The 19,282-nt window shown below is 39.1% G+C and overlaps 1 protein-coding gene across 9 annotated transcripts in view; it reads right to left on the bottom strand.

Moving 5' to 3' along the window:
* Window positions 1–11: 11 nt before the first annotated feature.
* fryl (furry homolog, like) overlaps window positions 12–19,282 on the bottom strand; it is a 96,315-nt gene continuing 77,044 nt past the window's right edge. For 4 of the 9 annotated variants that reach the window (XM_079584367.1, XM_079584361.1, XM_079584364.1 and 1 more), the window contains 16 exons: window positions 18,717–18,857; window positions 18,206–18,406; window positions 17,928–18,089; window positions 17,757–17,831; window positions 17,501–17,677; window positions 16,649–16,843; window positions 14,527–14,709; window positions 10,831–11,213; window positions 8,803–9,010; window positions 8,060–8,209; window positions 7,734–7,832; window positions 6,410–6,478; window positions 5,372–5,389; window positions 4,526–4,636; window positions 2,671–2,864; window positions 12–1,894 (listed from right to left, as the gene is read on the bottom strand). In XM_079584367.1, the coding sequence (XP_079440493.1) occupies window positions 1,591–1,894; window positions 2,671–2,864; window positions 4,526–4,636; window positions 5,372–5,389; window positions 6,410–6,478; window positions 7,734–7,832; window positions 8,060–8,209; window positions 8,803–9,010; window positions 10,831–11,213; window positions 14,527–14,709; window positions 16,649–16,843; window positions 17,501–17,677; window positions 17,757–17,831; window positions 17,928–18,089; window positions 18,206–18,406; window positions 18,717–18,857 (2,670 nt within the window). In that variant the 3' untranslated portion in view covers window positions 12–1,590. Of the gene's footprint in view, window positions 1,895–2,670; window positions 2,865–4,525; window positions 4,637–5,371; window positions 5,390–6,409; window positions 6,479–7,733; window positions 7,833–8,059; window positions 8,210–8,802; window positions 9,011–10,830; window positions 11,214–14,033; window positions 14,710–16,648; window positions 16,844–17,500; window positions 17,678–17,756; window positions 17,832–17,927; window positions 18,090–18,205; window positions 18,407–18,716; window positions 18,858–19,282 lie in introns of all 9 variants that reach the window. The other 5 variants (XM_079584363.1, XR_013794424.1, XM_079584362.1 and 2 more) reach the window with 5 other exon arrangements.

Below are 19,282 nucleotides of genomic sequence, written 5' to 3'. Positions count from 1 at the left end.
AAAAGCCAGAGTTGCTTATAATCAGGTTTTTATTTAACAGTACAGGAAAAAGCAGGTAAATCAGATGACAAACAAAGACAAACCAGAGAGAAATGTGAGAGGAGGAAACAGAAAAAAGAAATAATGCACCTCTAGATAAAAACTATATTTTTCCAAGTAAATAATATATCCATTAAATAATTAAGAACAGCATTCAAAATGTACCAAACAAGCAACAGAAGAGATCTCTGAGAGGAATGAATACAGTGAACTTTTTATTTCTCAATGTGCCACGACAGATTCAACGGTTCCCCGATACGTTTAAGGATACCGCTTTTGTCTCTTGGAGTTCGGCAAGCGAAGTGCAGTGCCTTTCAGAAGCGTCGCAGAGCCCACAAACCCTCAGTGCAGCCCTGAGTCTAGGGTTAAGACAGAGCCAACATGGACAAACACTAGCCCCAGTTTCGCCTCAGTGGGGGACTTTGGGCCAACATGGAGATCACAGTGGGTATCAAGGAATGCATATGGCAAAAGCTCGACCTGAGAAGCCGAGCTCGTTCGTCGGGAAATATTGAAGATTAAGGAGGCGTATTATCATAAAGGAGAGGGCAGCCCATGACTTCCCAATAGCTATTCAACTCGCAATTTTTTTGCATTAGTCGTTACCCTCTACTGAGCTCTCTCTGATTGAACAGTGCATTACACAAATGTACAAGGAAAAATACTGCTTTTACACTATACATTTTCTAAAATATATACAGAGTAAAATAAGTTATTGATATTTCCATGAGTTGCAGCCAGTTTGCACTTCACCTGTGCATCTCGGTTTGTTAACGTGCATGTATGAGAGAGAACGGGTGTGCAAATATAAGTCCATGTCAAACGCACTCGCACACACACTCTCACACTCACACTCGTCCTCGCACGCGTACACAAGTCTATGGTTTCCTACAGGCAGCTACTTATTTGGTTATAGTTTAAGGGTTTTAAAAGAGCGGCCCAGTGAAAGCTGAAAGTTCTCCCCGACGCAGGTCAATAAAGTTAAACAGATAAACCTCTTTAAATGGAGAGTATGGCCCCCCCCAGCTTACAATTACTTGTTAAATATCCTAACATTTACAACCTAAGACTGTTAAAAAATACAATTCTCAAAAAAATATGTTGCAGGCTTTTCTCTTTCAAGCATGCTTTTTGCAATCGACAATGCGAGTCTCGCCGATCCATTGCGATACTCTGATTCTCACAATAACGCTTCAAATCCCATCTCTGCCCCAGTGCATAATGGGGCAGACGGATGTGGATCAGTCTAAAAAAGGACACCACCCAGAGGTTATAGGTCATTCCGCCAAAAAGCTTCAATTTTAGCATCATTATCGCCCAGTGTCCCTCCTAATGGTTCTTGACCAGTCCCGTTCTTCGTACTTTCTAGAACATCTGAAGAGGTTAAACTATTTTGGAAGAAGGGGGGAGGGGGGGAAAGAAAAACGCGGTATGTACGTAATAGTTTTGAGTAACTAATGTCCACACATTCTTTAGCCCTTTGAGGTGAAGTCTACGTGAAAATCCCCAAACCCACCACCCCGGAGGAAGAGAGTTGAGTTTGTGAAGCTCTCACAGTCCAGTGCTGAGGACTGTGTTTTGAGTGTCGATTTGTGTCTGGATGTGGGCCGTGGGGGTCGGTGACTGGATGCACGTCTGGTGGGTGTGCGGGTGAGTCTGAGACTGGCAGAGAGCTTCGCGGATCTGAAGGTTGAGCTCCATGAGGCGCGTGCTGGCCTGAGAAAGATCCCTGCTGGGCCCCACCACAGCCAAACAGCCCGTCTGACCCAGAGTCTGGTGCCTGAAGTAAATGTGCAGCAGCGTCTGCACGGCATCATCCCTCTCACTGCCAAATATGTCATTCGGCCACAGGCACCTGAGGGAATGAAGGGAAGTAAGAGACATAGAAGGCGGTTTATCAAGGAAAATACATACTGGAATCTATACTCGATTCATGGAAAAGAGAACTTGAGGAGGTTAATGAGATGGTTAACTAGATTATGGATCCTAACTGGAGATGATGTAACATGTTGCCAGCAACAAGCAATTTGTCTGTCCACTCTGAAATCGCTCCAATCAGAATATGGTTTCTGTTTAACAAACAATGTAGAGCAAGATTTTGGACCACTGAGATAGTCAAGACTGGTAAGGACAAAAACGAATAAAAGGATAGAGCTGGTCAATGCGATGTATTGCTTGGTACTAGTTATATGAGAGAATATAAATGTCCATTTTTAAACAGACTTCTTTATGGTAATGTATGATGGACTTCTCCAATTATTTAGTTCACTTAAACCCTGATGCTTTCTTACAATTGATGGATGGAATTAAGTCTATGCCCTCATTTTTTTTTTTTTTTTGATAATCCAATGTACGTCACAATATGGAAGAAAATATCTGTTGATAACTTCCGTTACATTGCGACTTTAAAGTCACCTTGAAATCAAAACGGACAATTCTTATTTTTTTTTTAATGGAATATTGCCGTTTATTTTAAATACTTAATCTGTGCACAGTGATATTACTGAGATCGCTGCAATTATCGAACAACCACCAAGTCCCGCCCTACGTTTCACTTGGCTATACATTACAATCCGGAAGAAAAAATCTGTTGCTACTTCTGTTTTACTGTAACTAATCTGTTTATCATACCTGAAGGCTTTAACTTGTGCGATAGCTGTGCTGAAGTCCCGTGCTCTAAGACTCTCGATAAGTGAGTGGATGGCCGTCTCTGTGCTCGACTGGTCCACCTCAAACTCGCCCACTCCTTCCTGTCCATCACCTACTGACTCCGCCTCCTTCAGACAGCTCTCTAATATGGCCAGCTCCTCTGACATGTTAGTTACCTGAAAAACACGCAAGCATGTCATTTTAAATCAAAATTTAGTCAATATTCCCACAAAAAAAAAACACCTGAAAAATGACCAATACAAAATCAATCAGCTGACTCACCATTAAAGCACAAAGCACACCGTAGTCATGCCATATTAAACAAACGCATTGAAATTTTAAAGGGATATTCCTCAGGCAGTGCTTATTAACTCACGTCACCAGCAAAGTAACAAAACCGTGTCTGCCCCAAGCTGAACATATGAGAACGGTTTTATTCTTTCTACATAACAGAGGTTGCTGAGGTCTGTGTGTGTGTGTACGGTCTATAAAGTGTAAGTGAGTTAGTATTGATGAGCGATAGGCTGAATGGCTTTGCTCTGGTCTGTGCTAAGCATATCAGTCTCCCTCAGTGAGCTTAATAAAGTTACGCTGCACTAAGAGCATTATTTGCAGTCAGACCTTTATGTGTCCATACTGGCACACATTAACACAAACTACCACAAAATCCAAAAACGAAAACTGACCATCTTCTGTCTATGGCCTTACATCCATCCATCCATCCATCCATCCATCCATCCATCCATCCATCCATCCATCCATCCATCCATCCATCCATCCATCTATCTACACGCCATCTTAAAGTTGCAACAATCTTGCCTTGAGATGCTGAAAAAAATAACTATATGTGTTGCAATAGTCAAAGATATTCTACATAAAAAAGATTGTTCACCCAAAAATGAAGATTTTGTCATCAATCACCCACCCTCATGTCGTTTCAAACCCATAATGCTTTCATCCATTTTCAAAACACAAATAAAGATTTTATTTTTTTTAATAGAAAGCTGAGAGATTTCAGTCTCTCCATTTAAAGTCTTTTCACCAAACATTAATGCTTCAAAGATTTATAAAGACATCATAAAATAAATCCATTCAACTCCAGGTCAGAAATCCAAGTCTTTTGAGGAGACACAAACAATTTATATGATAAACAGATTCAAGGCTTTTATTCACATATAAACATACATAGAAGACATCAAATATGTTGAACTCAAGCTTAAATGTGCTTGCTTGACGTGCAAGAACAAAAAAGGTTTGTAAGCAAGTATGGCTGAGCTTCCATATTTGATGTTCTGTATGTATCTTCATTTGAGTTTCAAAGATGAAAAAAGTTGTATGGGTTTAGATTAGAACGATATGATGGTTGATGACAACATTTGTATCTTTTGGGTGAACTAACCCTTCTAAAATGATGGATGCAATAATGTTTCCTGTGTAAACAGTGGTGTGCAAAAAGTATATTGGTGTAGACAGACAACAAAGCCAAGATAATGAGAACATCTAACCCTCTCATTCAAAACTTCATTAATATACAGTCTTCCCACTTGTTTACAACTTTGCTCAATCAATAAGCATTCATTGGCTTATCTTTAATTTTATTAACCCACCCTGCTTCGTCTGTTTTTTGGCTTTTTAATAGTGGTGTGCCAGCTGGTCTGTTAACATTTATCAAGAGAGCAGCTTATTATCATTGTTCAGGTGCAAGAATCACAGAAGCCTAAAATCATGGTTACATTCATATCGTTGTCCAGACTATTCTACAATCATATTTTAAGTATCTAATAAAAATATAATATAAGAGCTTCTACCTATACAAGGAAACACAGCAGATACAAACCTCTGCCTCTCTCTTGATGGTGTCCACTCTGTTGATGAGTTTACAGTAGGCCTGAAAGAGCAGTAGGAGCTGGAAATGGAGTTTATACAACCGCCGACACAACTCCAGCTCCTAGAGATAGAGACAGAGAGAGAAAGAAAGATCATGACACCATCACATCAACATCTTCAGCTTTAATCATCAGCTCTGTCAGTAGCAAAACAGCATGATCAGATGAACGGACGGCCAGATGAATGATCAAATGGAGGGATAGACAGATAGAAGGATGAACGTCCTGATTTTGAGATGGAGAGGAAGGGTTACACTCTGGTGAATCATTTTGTGCAGCATGACTATATTTGGTTCTCTAATCAGAACGAAACCCTGAAAGAGTGATGTTTCTGAAAAACTTCAGATCTGAATGGAGTGATCCAAAATATGTCAGTGAGCAGATGGGTTAGAGGAGCATGCAAAAAAGTGCAGGAACAAGGAATCTAAGCTACCATCCTCCATTCAGCTGTCCATGGACACACTCCATTCACACACTGAATGCATAATATGATTTCTAGAAGCATTAAAATGCCAGTAACCTTTTAGCAAATTAGAAGAGTTAACACCGTAAGTATGCAGAACTCATTTTAGCCATTAAATAATGAAATTCATTAATGAAGCTTGTAGTGATGATGAATGATCATGAATTGGACACGTCGGTAGTGTTGTTAAGAGATCAGATGTAGGGGTTGTTCTGAATTCTGATTGGTTGAGAATGATTATGCAGATGTATCAGTGAAGAATAGATGAATGCTCAGTGTGCGTGGCTGAATAGAAAGCATTGCAACAGGCTCTAAAATTCAATAAACAACTTACTGCTAGCATTTCCATTTGCTAAGCAAGAAGGACAGCCGGTCACAAAAAAAAGAGGAAACACAGGAAATGAGAGAAAGACCAAAAATTAGTGAGCTCACAACACCCCAAGACCACCACAAGAGAGAGAAAGAGAGAGAGAGAGAGATAAATATTGCTCTGTTGATAATTAACAAATGACAAAGGTTGCAGTCACATGCAATGCATTGGGGGAGAAATGACTGAATATATTTTCACTTTTCTATTTTCACACTCAAACATATGTAACGTACCTAAATATATATGCAAAATAGGTAGAAAAGCATGAGAGAGATCGAAACCAATGCAAGTTATAGTAAGAGAAATGTTGGCAGAAATAATTTCCACTGTGGCATCACAAAACCTGACTTTAACGCTATGACGCTGCAGAGAAAATAAAGATGCTAGATTAATAATAATAAATGCTGTAAACAATGTAAGTTTATGATACCTAATGTAGTTAAATAATGTTAACGGATTGACTAATTGAAAAGTGTTACCAAAGCTACCAAAATCATAATTCTCACACACACTAGATATGAGCAGGAACAGACAGAATCTACACCATTCAAACGTTTGGGGCTGGTAACATTTACTAATAATTTTTTATTTTATTTAAAGAAGTCTCCTATGCTCACCGAGGATCTAAACAGTAATACTGTGAAATATGATTGAATATATTTTAAAATGCAATTCATTCCAGTGATGGCAAAGCTCTTTTGGCGGGGATCCTGCTAAATTGTGTGGATGAGAGGGATGTGCAGAATTTGTAACATTTAAAAAAGACATTTAAATACTGTAGAAATCTGTGGTGAGTTCGGCTTGCGCAGATTCTGTGTGGACCTGGTTATGAGTGGTAGAAAGCTGTGAAAATCAGTTGCCCTCGAATCACCTTTGCTGACACTCTTACAAAAGTTCTTACATTCTTATTTATTTCTCAGAGATAAATAGAAATATTTAGAGCACAAATGTTCACGTTTGCATGCTGAAACACACATGCAGTGATGCGGGTTTTTTTCATACCTGAGCTTGAGTGTTGGGTCGCTGGTTACTGTCTTTATCACCGAAAGTCTTTCTGCAGTTATCCAACCACTGCAAGGAGAAGAAAAGATGAGTTACCTTGTTAACCAAGTGCAGGTGTACATTTCTGATGTTATTGGTGAATGTGAGCAAAGATAGATGACGTTTCTGTGAGTGCGAAACAGAAATGGAGAGAGACAACTAGTGTGTATGGGAGTGTGTGTGTGAGGTAAATTTAATAAGAGTGAACTACTTAGCAAATTAAAGAGGGTCTGTTTAAGCACAGAGGGGGTCGGGACATAATGCTAGAGGCAGTGCCTGTGTCTCATCCAATTACTGTCCCCTAGTCATCCACTATCCCATCTGGCCCCTCTGCTCCCCTTCCTGCAGCCTGTCCGCCCAGCTAAATGATTTAGGGGCTCCGTGAGGCTATTCTTAGTGACCGTGCATGAAGAGATGGGAGCTGACGGAAGCTAGCGCTGGCTAAATCAACTCACGTCCTGATATGATTTAGTAGCCAACAATAATTGCAAAGAGACGTCAAGGAGCATTTTATGATCCTGCACTGTCAGCTTATTCTCCTCTGCTTTCTCTCCTCCATTGCATAACCCTTTAAAGATGGGTTTAAAGATGAAGCTTTGACGAACACAGAAACTGCACAGAAAATGCCCAGGTTATTTATATACTTTCCATATCTACCAGAATTGGGTATAGCTGAAAATGCAAACAAAGACGTTCGGTTGCACTTTATTTTACAGTACGTGTACTTACCTTAAAAAAGTAGTGGTTAATGTAAGGTATATACAGTACATGGGTTAAGCTTAGGTTTAGGGGTAGGTTAAGGTAGGTTTAGTACCTAGTTAATACCCAGTTATTGTAATTAGTAACTATAACAAGTACAGTACATAGTATGTACATGGGGAACAAGACTGTAAAATACAGAGCTACCAGATGTTCTTTCAATAATGTACTGAATTTAAAGGAAGAATTTCAGTGAGTAATTTAAAATTCATTTGGTTCCTGACACAGCTTATAAGGACTACATTTATTGTCCTTTTTAGAAAAAAGGTAATCATAAAGTCACCATCAGCAAACATCTACTTTTGTATTCCATGGAAGGCAAATAAATGATGTGGGTATGTAAGGATTTGAAAGTCAGTAGTTAATGTGAGTTCCCTATTAATATCGGTCTCTTCAATATCGGTATGTGCACGGATAAATCATTCATTCATGCAATATTCAATAAAAATAAGATTGCATTTTGATTTCATGGTGAAAATGCATTACACATGGTTTGTAGTTAAGGTGTCTGAAGTTAGTGTGTCACCTGTTCGGCTGCTTCTCTCTTGCTGTTGTAAGTGTCCAGATGCTCTTGTAACTCCAACACACTGAACTTTAGTGTCTCCAAAAGCCCACAGGAGACCAGCTAAATCACACACACAGTTCACTAAATATAGCAATTGTGTCACACTATCACACTTATAGATAAATTATTTGGCATAAGCTTTGTAAACAGGCAAATGTAACTACCCCTAAATGCAATGCCAATAAACTGTGATCTTCCACTGTCTTCAGGTATTTTAAGTAGTATACGCATTGTAAGTATTCAGGTGTGAGGTGCAGAGGAAGTGCACTCTAAATGCATAAACTCACAGTTTCAGCATCCAGCAGGACTGTAGGGCACTGGGAGCAGGTGGTCATGACCTCTAGAGAGCTAAGGAACTGGTTTCCCATTCGTTGGAGCCCCTCCCCAAGGAAGCGTACTGAGGCATGGGTAATAGAGTCAAATTTCTTCTGCATGTGCTAAAGAGACAGGAGAGAATCAACTCAGACGCATCAAGTAACGAATCAGTCAAATAACAAGCTATTAAGTAGGCTCATATTTTGGAAAGAAGTCTCTTATGCTCACTAAGGCTGCACTTATTTGATTAAAAAATATGAAATATGAATTCAATTTAAAATAACCGTTTCTCATTTTAATGTGCTATAAAATTGAGTTTATTCCTATTTTCAGCATCATTAGTCCAGTCTTCAGTGTCACATGATCCTTCAGAAATAACTCGAATATGCTGATTTGGTGTTTAATTAACATTTCTTATTATAACCACCAGTTGCTGCTCCTTAACATTTTTGTGGAAAATGTGATACATTTCAGGATTTTTTGATGAACAGAAAGTTCAGCATTTATATGAAATAGAAATCTTTTGTAACATTATAAAACGTCTTTACAGTCACCTTTGATAAATTAAATTCATCCTTGCAGAATAACAATATTAATTTATTTTAAACAAAATCTTAGAGATTTACAAGATTTTTGAACGGTAATGTATTTGCAGAAAACGGTTATTAATATTCATGCAATGTGCAAGTACAAACTCAAACACTCTTAATTTTACCTGGAAGAGTCGTGAGAACACATGGAAGGTATACACAGCAGAAGACCCATCCGAGTCCGACAACATCTGGTTGACATGGCAACGCCAGGCGTCCTCCTCGTCGTCATAGGCTACGGGTTGGAATGCTGCCAAAATTGCAGAGAGAAAGGGCGACGGAGGTGGCGAGGGCTGGAGTTCGGGAAAGCCGTCTGCATCACCCTCATCTTGACTGTAAACAAAGATGGAAACAACAAGACTCAGACGCATGTAGAGACGTGAGCACTAACACAAAGAGTCACATCATTCAGGAAGGAAAAACGTAAACAGAGACATGCTGTTCTTTCTCTTAAGCTCTCCCTCCTCTCTCTCTCTCTCTCACACACTGCAGATGTCCTGTGCTGCAGTGTTGTTACAGTCCAAATCTACTGCACATGCACAAAATCAACATAATCACACAGATAAACACACACTTACAGGACTGAAGGACCGAAGAGCTTGATGAAGCATACAGAGTAGAAGAATTTGAGACCAGTGCTGCTGAAAGATGTGGAGGACATGGCCTTCATCTTCATCCTCACTAACAGCTTTTATCCTTCCCTTCAATGTCTTCCTGCTCTGACGCTCTTTTTATCGCAGTAGCCTCTCTGAGCTCTTTACCTCACGTGTTAGCCTAAATTCTCCCGCTGCGTGTGACGTTCTCTGTTTTTCCCTCTCAATCCCTCCCCCACCCGCTGCTGCACCGCATCAGAGCAGTTCCCACACGCGCGGAGCGGCGAATGCAGCCTCTCTTTCTGTTAAATGGATCTCAGCAGCAGAAAGTTGCCAGGAAGAGTAAGGAAAGGCCCTCATCGCACCGTGTATGCGCAAAAATCTAATTCGAGCTCCGTGTTGATTCACTACCTATAATTTTGATTAATCAATCATGTAAGAGCCAGGCACATCAGGGCTTAGAGGATGATCTATTGCACTGCAGAGGAAGTGTGTGTGAGTGTGTGTGTGTATATAAGAATGAATAAAGGGAGTTTGTGGAGGCACTTTCTGATGTGCTTGGGTATAGATGGCTGACCTTCAAGAGCAATAATTTTGCCAAGTATGAGATCACCATTCACAGCGTTAATAAAACTCATCCTTATTATTCACAGCACAACAGAAGCAACACTTAAATGGTATTAATTTGTACAGTGCTGAGCAAAAATAGACAAAAATTGCACCTGGTATTAAGATCGCAGATGATCCGATCAAAAGTGGACAGCAATAAACAGTTGTAAACAGGGTTCTGATCACTCAAAAACATGCAGTGTAAGCACTAAACCATCCTGATGCATCCCAGAAAATAATGTGTTATATTAAAGTGATGTATACTTGGAAGTATATTTGGAAGCAATAGCATGCTGATAATTTCTGTATAAACTACCGTTCAGTTTTGGGTTAGTCCAATTTTTCAGCTTTGCAATCACAGGAATAAAATACATAAATAATATATAAATATACTATTTCACAATATGACTGTTTTTACTGTATTTTTTAAAAAAAATCAAATAAATGCAGCCAAGATGAGCATAAGTGACATTTAAAAAACATGAAAAAAAAAATCGTAGATCCAAACCTTTTGAACAGCAGTGTACATAATTCGATTGCTAAAAAATTTGCTTGTCATTTCTGCCATTTTAATTCTACCACACTCTATAGCACTGTGAGTGGCCTAACTTAGACAGCATGCTAGGCGCCCTCCTGACCAAAGCAGTTACAAATTATAGGGAATAATTGCAGTTTGGTCAAACTTTAACTATGAGTGTACATTTAATAATTTTTTTTATATGTTTTCATAATTTAGAATTGAATATGCTGCACTTCATGTGAGAAAGGCTAGTTGTGTTGCATGCAAGTGGGTATTTGAAGAATCCTATGAAGAGCATTTCAGATCAGTTACTTTGAGGTTTCATTTTGGTTAGGATACTGCCGTTGAAGGTAGCCGTCTATGTAGGTTTTGGAACAAAGCCATGATTGACTTTCAACCCCATGAATGATTACCACAGAAATCAAACCAACCTGGACATGCCAAAAAAATCTGCCTCCTCTTCTTCGCATCTTTCATCTAGCTCTTTCAAAGCCAATGTCACATCCTCGTCACATATTGAATCGGGGGCCGAGTCCAGAGCCAGGGGCAGAACCGTCTCCTCCTCACACATGGACTCCAAGACGGAATCTATGATGGGGTGCGGCAGCACCGGCTCATCATCGAAAAGGGACCCAGGCGGGCTGTCAATGGCCGGTGGAGGAGGGGGGGCTGGATCCAGGTCGTCGGTGGGGTCCTGGGAGTCAGGTAAGTCACATATTTCAGAGCGGTCTGATGGTAGAGGAGGGGCACTGCCAAACCCCGTATCCTCACTGACACTGCTACTTAATTCATCCGCTGCAGTTACACTGGCATCCTGCAAATGTGAACATGGACAGTAAAGGGCAGTCAGGAAATGCGGCAAAAGGTGCACCGTTTTTTTGGAGGGCAATAAATAAATAACAATAAACTTAATAATAAACTTTTTTTTTTTGAGTGCTTTATACTCTAATAATACAAAAATCTGTATTATTAGTGCATACCAGTATTATTGAAGCTACTTTGCTGTGAATTTGTGTGCATTAAGCACATAGCAGACCTACTGCCATATTACAACACTCTAGAGCTGTGGCGGTAGAAAGTGTATTTATTTTTACTGTGCTGTAAAAACTGTCATTCAGGCCAAGTGGGCAGCATGAACGTTAAACTTAGAGTGAATGTCACTAAGGGACCCTTAAGCAACGGCACTCACAAAATGGCCTTGCTATACGCTCTCGGTAGTTCTATTAGGAGAGGGGACAAAATCAATAACGGTACGGGCTAATCTGTCACCATTGACTTATGATGCAAATGTGACCGGCAGAGGAATAAACCTGTGACATCAGAGGATATTAAATGGACCACTGTGTCTCCATTCATAAATCACATGAAGAACCGAGCTAAATAGCAGCTAACTATAAAATCTATCAAACTCACGGGGAAACATCTTTACCCATAATTGATAATATGTCTGATGAACAGGACTCCACAGATACTTACATCAGTGAATGACTAATTCTATCTTCTACTTCATGAGAACGCAAAAAAAAAAAATTAACTAACAGGTAATTAAAAAGAAAAAGTCTTGGAGATACGTCTTCGTTCACAACTTAAAACTGATTGCTGAAGGTTAAAACTCTTGGAGATCACATAATAAATGCAATGGGTGACAAACTCACTTGAGCTCAATTTCACATAAAACATGTAAAACTACAAATCTTTCAGATGCATGATGGACAATTTGTCATTAAGATAAATTCCAGCAAACAACATGAATGATGGTAAAACATCTCTGGGAACAAACTGTTCTATCTCAGACTCATGTTTTATTCAAACCTACTTTAAGGAGACAACTAAGAAAGAAAAAAAAAACATCTAATTGAACGAACTTGAGTTTCTCTTTTCCTTCTCCTCCTCCTCCTTTCTATTTATGAGTCTAATGCATTAACAGAAGAAGGGAGGGTGGCGTGGAGCCAAAGTAGAGGCGGTATTAGAGAAAGCTTTTAGGCATTCTTGGCTGTGGTGGCCACGCAGATGAGTAAGACTATCGATGGTTTTATCTGGACTCATTAAGCTAAGAGCTGGAGAATGACAGGCGAGATGCCCTTGAGCTCATATTGAGGTATGACTGGACTGGACTCAACTGGTCTTAGCTGGGCTAAGTATTGATCAAAAGTTGTTCATTCATTAACATCAAAATAAGGGGTATTATGCTATGAATTGTGACTAGGGGTTTCATTTAGTACATTTTATACACAGTTTAATCTTGACTGAAAATCATCATATCAGTGGGAACCACCTAAAATTATCATTTTTCCAGGGTAGAAATGTGTCATTTAAACATCAACCAAATGAACTGGAATAAAAAATAATGCAGATATCAGCAGTTAGTTAAGTTACAGTGTTAGTAACATGGCTGGCTAAAGCCTGTTAGTATTCTTTTATGTTCTCTCAGTCGGGCTGTGCATCCCTTTTTACTCGATTACTACTGGATTGCTGCTCTTTACCCAAAAACTAACATTCATCACTTAGTCACCCTTATGTCTGTCCAAAAGGTATAACAATGAAACACAAAATGTACTTTGAAGAATCTTCACACTGTTCTTTCCACACAATGAAAGCATATAGTGACCAGGGGTTGACAAGTTTCACAAAGAACACAACAGAGCTCCATAAAATTTGTCCAAACCATTCGTGCGATATATTCAAAGTCTTCTGAAGTCATACGATATCTTTGTGTGAGGAACAGATTGATGTTGTCATTATTCACGGAAAGTCTTCCCCTCTGCTGTAGATCTCAAATATCATTCCAGTGTTGTTGTTAGTGTTGTTTGTGGTAGTTTAAATAAAACTAAAATAAAATGTAGATTTAAAATATAGAACTTAAAAAAATAAAAAACTTAAATGAGAAATTAGAAAATGTATAAATGAGAGATGTTGCAGCTAACCATTGAACTAAGTTGAAGTACTACAATTACTAAACCAAAACTGAAATAAAAATGAAAAGTACATAATACAAATAATACTTCATATTCAAACGATGTCAGCGGCACCAAATGTCATTGGTTAAGTTTAAATTCTTATTGTATTGCTTCAGAAGACTTGAAATATAATATATTAATAATATATAGTAATATGAACTACCTTTGATTACTTTTCTTGGTAGTTTTGGAGCTTGACAGAATGCGGTTACTATTCTTTCATTGTATGGAAAAAAGAAAGAAAGAAAATTCTTCAAAAAAAAAAATCATTTGTGTCCCACTGATCAACAACCTGAGCGTGAGTAAATGATGACAATGTCTGGGTGAATTATTACTTTAACAGTGATTTAAAAAGGACAATATCAACATACATGAGTTTCTGCTCATTTCCTACACTGTGTGCTTAACCTCACATCCCTAGCTGTATTTACAGGCACTCCCCACGCTTCTGGAAGTTGTTGCAGATGCTATCTGGAGTACAATTGATGGTTGGCAAATAGATAAGCATGTTTAAACGGATCATTTGATATCTACGGCTATAATCAGTCCATGTAAAACAGTCAGGGATTATGTTATACAAATGGCCAAAATGAAGAAAATGCACCTAAAACTCATGTTTGTGGATACTGGCTTTTAAACCCCCGTAGAATGGTGATACAGTTTTCCATAATACTTACGATGAGGCTTCAGGTCCTTGGATAGCAGCAAGTGGTCATCATCAGAACCTAAAGCGCGTTAACGTCTGTTTTTCTCAACCATTCTGGGACCAAATTTGATGTAGTTCTAGCACAGCAGGCCTGAGGTGTATTTTTGTCCCTGATGATAATCTCTTCCCCAATCACACATCAAGCAAGCAAGCAGGCCCCACCCTCATAGCAGTCAATCATTATCTAATGTCAATGATGGCAAGTGTCCCATAAAGCAACCCAGTGTGAGGAAAAGAGAATGTGCCAGCATTTTGGCAAAGGAAACAGACAGTGCCTAGTGTTTAAAACCCAACAGTTTCTGGAAACACTCTAGCAGCAAAAGCTTGACATTGACACCATTGGATGAGAGGGGGAATTTGATAGACAAGAAAACAGCAGCAGTTAACTCCACAAGAGAGCAAAAAGCGAATGGCTAAATAGCACCCGTGCACCACAATTTATTGAGATTCCTGATTGATCCCACCTCAGGCAGCTGGCTGCTATTGCTGTCAGAGTGGGCGGTCTCATGGGTGGGGCTGTCTGGGCGGGGTAGCGGTAGGGTGGGTGTGGCCTCTTCAGTCAGGACACTACTGGAGGACTCTTGCGAATGCTGGAGCGAGTCCAAGTGATTGGATATGGCATCATCCGTCGCAGAATCGCTATTAAGCTGGGTAAAAAAGGAAAATGTATCAATATTTAGTTCAAAATGTAGTATAACAGCATTTGCTGTAGAAGTCTCAGCACTAAACTAAGTGTTATGTTACATGGTGTACGTAATGGATTAATGAAAAGTAGTTCCTGAGTTCTGCACTTTTTAATATTTCATATCATGACATCATGCGGCATGCCAGACAAAATGATGTGAACCTGGCAAGACAAATTGACCATATGCACGGTTACTTCCGGATTTCCGGTGAACTGTTAGCTGTCATTCAGTACATCGATACAAAACTATCAAAGGTTGACTTTTTAATTTCGTATTTATATTTTAATGCAGTTATCACACTTACCTAATTTGCCAATAAACCGGTTTTATTGATTTTAAAGATCAATAAATAGTTAATGGGAACGTTAAGAAACACAATGTCTGTAATTGGACACGCACACAGAACATTTTTCCAGCCCTTCAAATGTTATTATTAATGTGATTACCAAAAGCATTATTTGTTCATCATTCTGAGATTATCCCCATTTGTAAAACCAAACATTTCAAGATGTTGGAAATACAATATTTGATAGATACAACATTGAAAATACAGACACACCGACCAGTTACATTTCATCTGAAGTTTTCCAGCTGGCTTATATTTTTGCGGAAGTTCTTAAGAACGTTCCGTGCATATGGTCAATTGCATTCAAGTCTTATTCAAACAGTGTAGGGGGAAAAGGACAAAAACAGTAATAGGAAGATGACTTTCACTCAGCAGCGTTTAAAGGATTAGTTTTCTTTAGCTCTGTTTAGTAGCTCATGCCCCATAAGCAAGCGAAAGGGTGCAATAATAATACATTATTTGAGGTTTGAAATATAAAATATTATTAAGCTTGGATCTAAACATTCATGCAGAAAAACTATATGAAGCAGTTTAAGTAATGAGAGGGCCCACAACGAATACCGGTATGCAGATTTTGTTTTGTTTTTTTGTGTGCATTTTCTGCTGATTTTCGTGGAAATGTAAACATGTTAAAATGTGTTAAATTAAAGGTCGGAATACACTACAAGACTTATACCCAGATTTTTGCAACCAATTTACAGACCAGTTGATGCTAGTTGATGAAAGTCATAGGCAGTCTACAGAATTTGGGCATTCGGAATTGACAGACATCACCGAAAATCACATTATGATGAATACCGACTCTGACTTTTTTAGCTTCAGACTACGAATCCATCCAGTCCGAGGATTTCAAACACGTTGATATTTTAAGCAGATTTAAAAACACATTGTTTTCATTTGTCATGTGTCTCCTAGCAACAAGGCACATGTTTCTGTGATTTTGTGTCAGATTAAAAAAAAAGTTCAGTTCATTCCAGACTTAATAATTAGAGACTTAAATATCTTCTTGTCTTTAGCTGAAAGTACAATCAAATAATGTATAAACACGCAAGACGACATGCAACCGTATGAAAGACAGTCAAAATTTTGTGTCAATCTGAAAAATTAAATAAATGTGTGGGCATTAAAATTAGATCATGTTATCTAAGCAATTATGCCAAAGTTAGTATAAGAATGCAAGACAACTAAACCCATGTGTTAAAAGTTTACTAATTGGCTAATTGTAGGCTAATTGATCACTAAAAAAAGACAGAAAAAAAAGGTCCCCATCACCTTTCTTACCCCAATAAAAATAAAAAGAGGGATTCAAAATAGAAGTAAGGGTCAGAGAGGGGCTTTGAAATGCTAAAAAAAAATTAATAGTTGGCTTGGCTGGGCGGCAGGGAGAAGTGCAGAGGGCACTTATCTAAATTCACCAGAAGTGCGGGCTATGCAGAAAGCAAGCGTCTAACCCCGCCTAGGTAGGCCGCGGCAGCGTCTAAGCCGAAATTGGCGCACAGACACACCATGCCGGTCCCCCCTGTATGGAGGGGGCCCAGAGGAGAAGGGACTTACGAGGTTGGAGCGGGTGAGAATCTGGCTAGCGCTCAGTACCTCCTCCTCAGATGACTCATCGGTGTCCTCCGGCTGGATGAGACTGGGCGTGCTGCCGGAATACTGGCAGTCCTGCAGAGACGGAGTGTCACCTTTGTCAATGCTATCCAGGGAGCGACGCCGGACACCCCAGTTGAAATTGTCCATGCTCTCCCCCTGCAGGTGGAAAAGAAGAAAGCCAATAAGAGGAACGCAGATCAAGTTTAAACTGCACACTGTGAATTATACAGAAGGAAAAGGTTAAGAAATTAAATGAATACACTATACAAAAGACGACAATATGCACAATTCTCAACCACAGAACACAGTCAGGGAACACTGAGAACTCAACAATGACCATTTAAAAGATGCTTCATATTCTACTTTAAATGAAAATTGTTTAATTTGCACCATTCATGTCCTTGCGACAACCATTAGCTACAATTAAAAAAACAAATCCACTCGATTGGCTAGCAGGAAATGGCATTTGATTTTGTGCAATTTCTGAATGGGTGCAAATTTTCAAATGAATAACGACACCAAACAATTATAGATTAAAACAAACTTTTCCCTGAACACTGCTTAAAACTTACCTGAAGCTCCTGGACGCAAAAGAGGAAAAAAGATAATAAGAGTGTTAGGGAGAGTTAAGACACTGAGATAATGTGGAGGTGCTCAAACGGACACAGGTAATGTCAAAGAAATACACACACTGACTCTTTCTTTAATTACTTTTGTTAAAGGTGAATCATGTATCAGTTCTGAGATGTTTGTAATAAAACACTTGCTAACGATAAAAATATGAGGCAACATGCCCAGAGCATTTGGGCTCACCTCTCCATCCTCCAACTCAACATCCAGGAAGTCAAAGTCCTTGAAGACCCCAAACTGCTGTTCACTTCCACAATCTTCTGCTTGCACTTCCTCCTCATGTGTCACTTCCTCTACAGTGGGGATCAGGCTAGTCTGCTGGTCACCTGCATCCAAATCCTCGTTTGAAGAGAACACCACCTACAGAAAAGAGGTGTAATTAGCCATTGCTAAAATTATGCAGCCTAATAACATTCTGAATATGAGAAGAAAAACGTACAGATGGGTTTTTAGGCAGGCCGGACTCTGGGCCACATAGAGACAAAACATTCATCAGTTTCTCCCGAGTTCTCCTCTAAAAGCAGATAACATAGAATTAAAATAAAAATATAATTCAAAGCTCTAGTTGGTTAATTAAGATTCGACAGGTTTTCATAATAGTTGACACTACCTGTGAGAGCTGTGGTCTCTTCCAGCTGACTGGCACCAGCCCATTTGAATTGGAACCAGAGGAAGTAGAGGAGGTGCTTCTTGTCACGGCAATTACCTGTGGTTTTCCGTTACGGCCCGCTGCACTTCGCTGGTCTCCATACTTATGACCTATGATAGGTGTCTGTGGGTCAAAGGTTAAAAAAATACTGTAAAAAAAGACACTATGATGAGGTAACTACAATAGACATACACTGACAACCAAACAAAATAAAAGACAGAAAATGGCAGGCCAAGCACCTCTGAGATATCAAAGTGGAAGTCCAATGTTTTTCCTGGCAGCTCTTTAGATGAGTTGTTGAATATGCGAGTGAAAGCGATCTCCGGCGAGCCGGTCGACTCCGTGCTGTAGGAGCGCTGCACCTCATCTGGAACCACCAGACTCGCTGAGCGGGACACCACTAACTTCAGAATGTTCTGGGCCTCCTTCCAGTATGGGCTCTGTGGCAACGCACAGACAAAACAAACAACAAAACTCTTGAGCCATTTTTTTTTTTTTACAATACCCATTTAACCTCGAGGAACTACAGAGTAGGAAAGACCACAGTGTAGGAAAGCGATGATGCAGCTTATAGTTCCTCAAAAGCGCCTCCAAAAGTAAACAACCCCCGGGCCATTCATGCAGACAAATACACACTACAGCAAAGTCCACTCTCCAGTACCGTGAAATGGGACAGGCATACTAAAATAAACCTCTGGAGGGACTGATGTTCTAATTGTTAACAACAGAGAGAGTAAGTTGTACACACACCTGTACATATTTGCCAATAATCTTCATGATTTCCAGGTTGAACTGTTTGACAGGAGCAGCAGACAGGTCAATGTGACTCAGTAGACTGTAGATGATCTGTAGTAAAGACTGCTGCATGCTGTTTAGTCCTTTCTCCAATAACTAAAACAGAAGAGGTAAAAGGTCAAGAGATTATATACATATACTTGAGCACAAAGTTACATGACAGCACAGTTCAGCTTTGAAAAATGTGTCTTGAGAAATCATCATTCTGTTACATCAGTCTCGTTAATGCTGTTGATAAATACATAAATAATATAAATATATAACACATAATATAAACAAACACATTTTATATACATATACACTGCCGTTTAAAATATAAGGGTCAGCAAGATTTTTTGGGGGAAGAAAAATTAATTATATTTAGCAAGGGTGCAATAAATTGATAAAAAAATACAGTAAATACTTTTTTTTTTTTTTTTAACAAAAGATTTCTCTCAAATAAACACCGTTTTTTTTTTTTTTTTTTTTTACTTTCTATTCATCAAAGAATCCTGAAAAAATTCACCACTGTTTCAACTAAT

The sequence above is a fragment of the Phoxinus phoxinus genome, assembly GCF_949152265.1.
Source record: "Phoxinus phoxinus genome assembly, chromosome: 16".
Taxonomy (NCBI): domain Eukaryota; kingdom Metazoa; phylum Chordata; class Actinopteri; order Cypriniformes; family Leuciscidae; genus Phoxinus; species Phoxinus phoxinus.
Note: the sequence above shows the minus strand (reverse complement) of the source record. Positions and strands in the feature narration are given on the sequence as shown.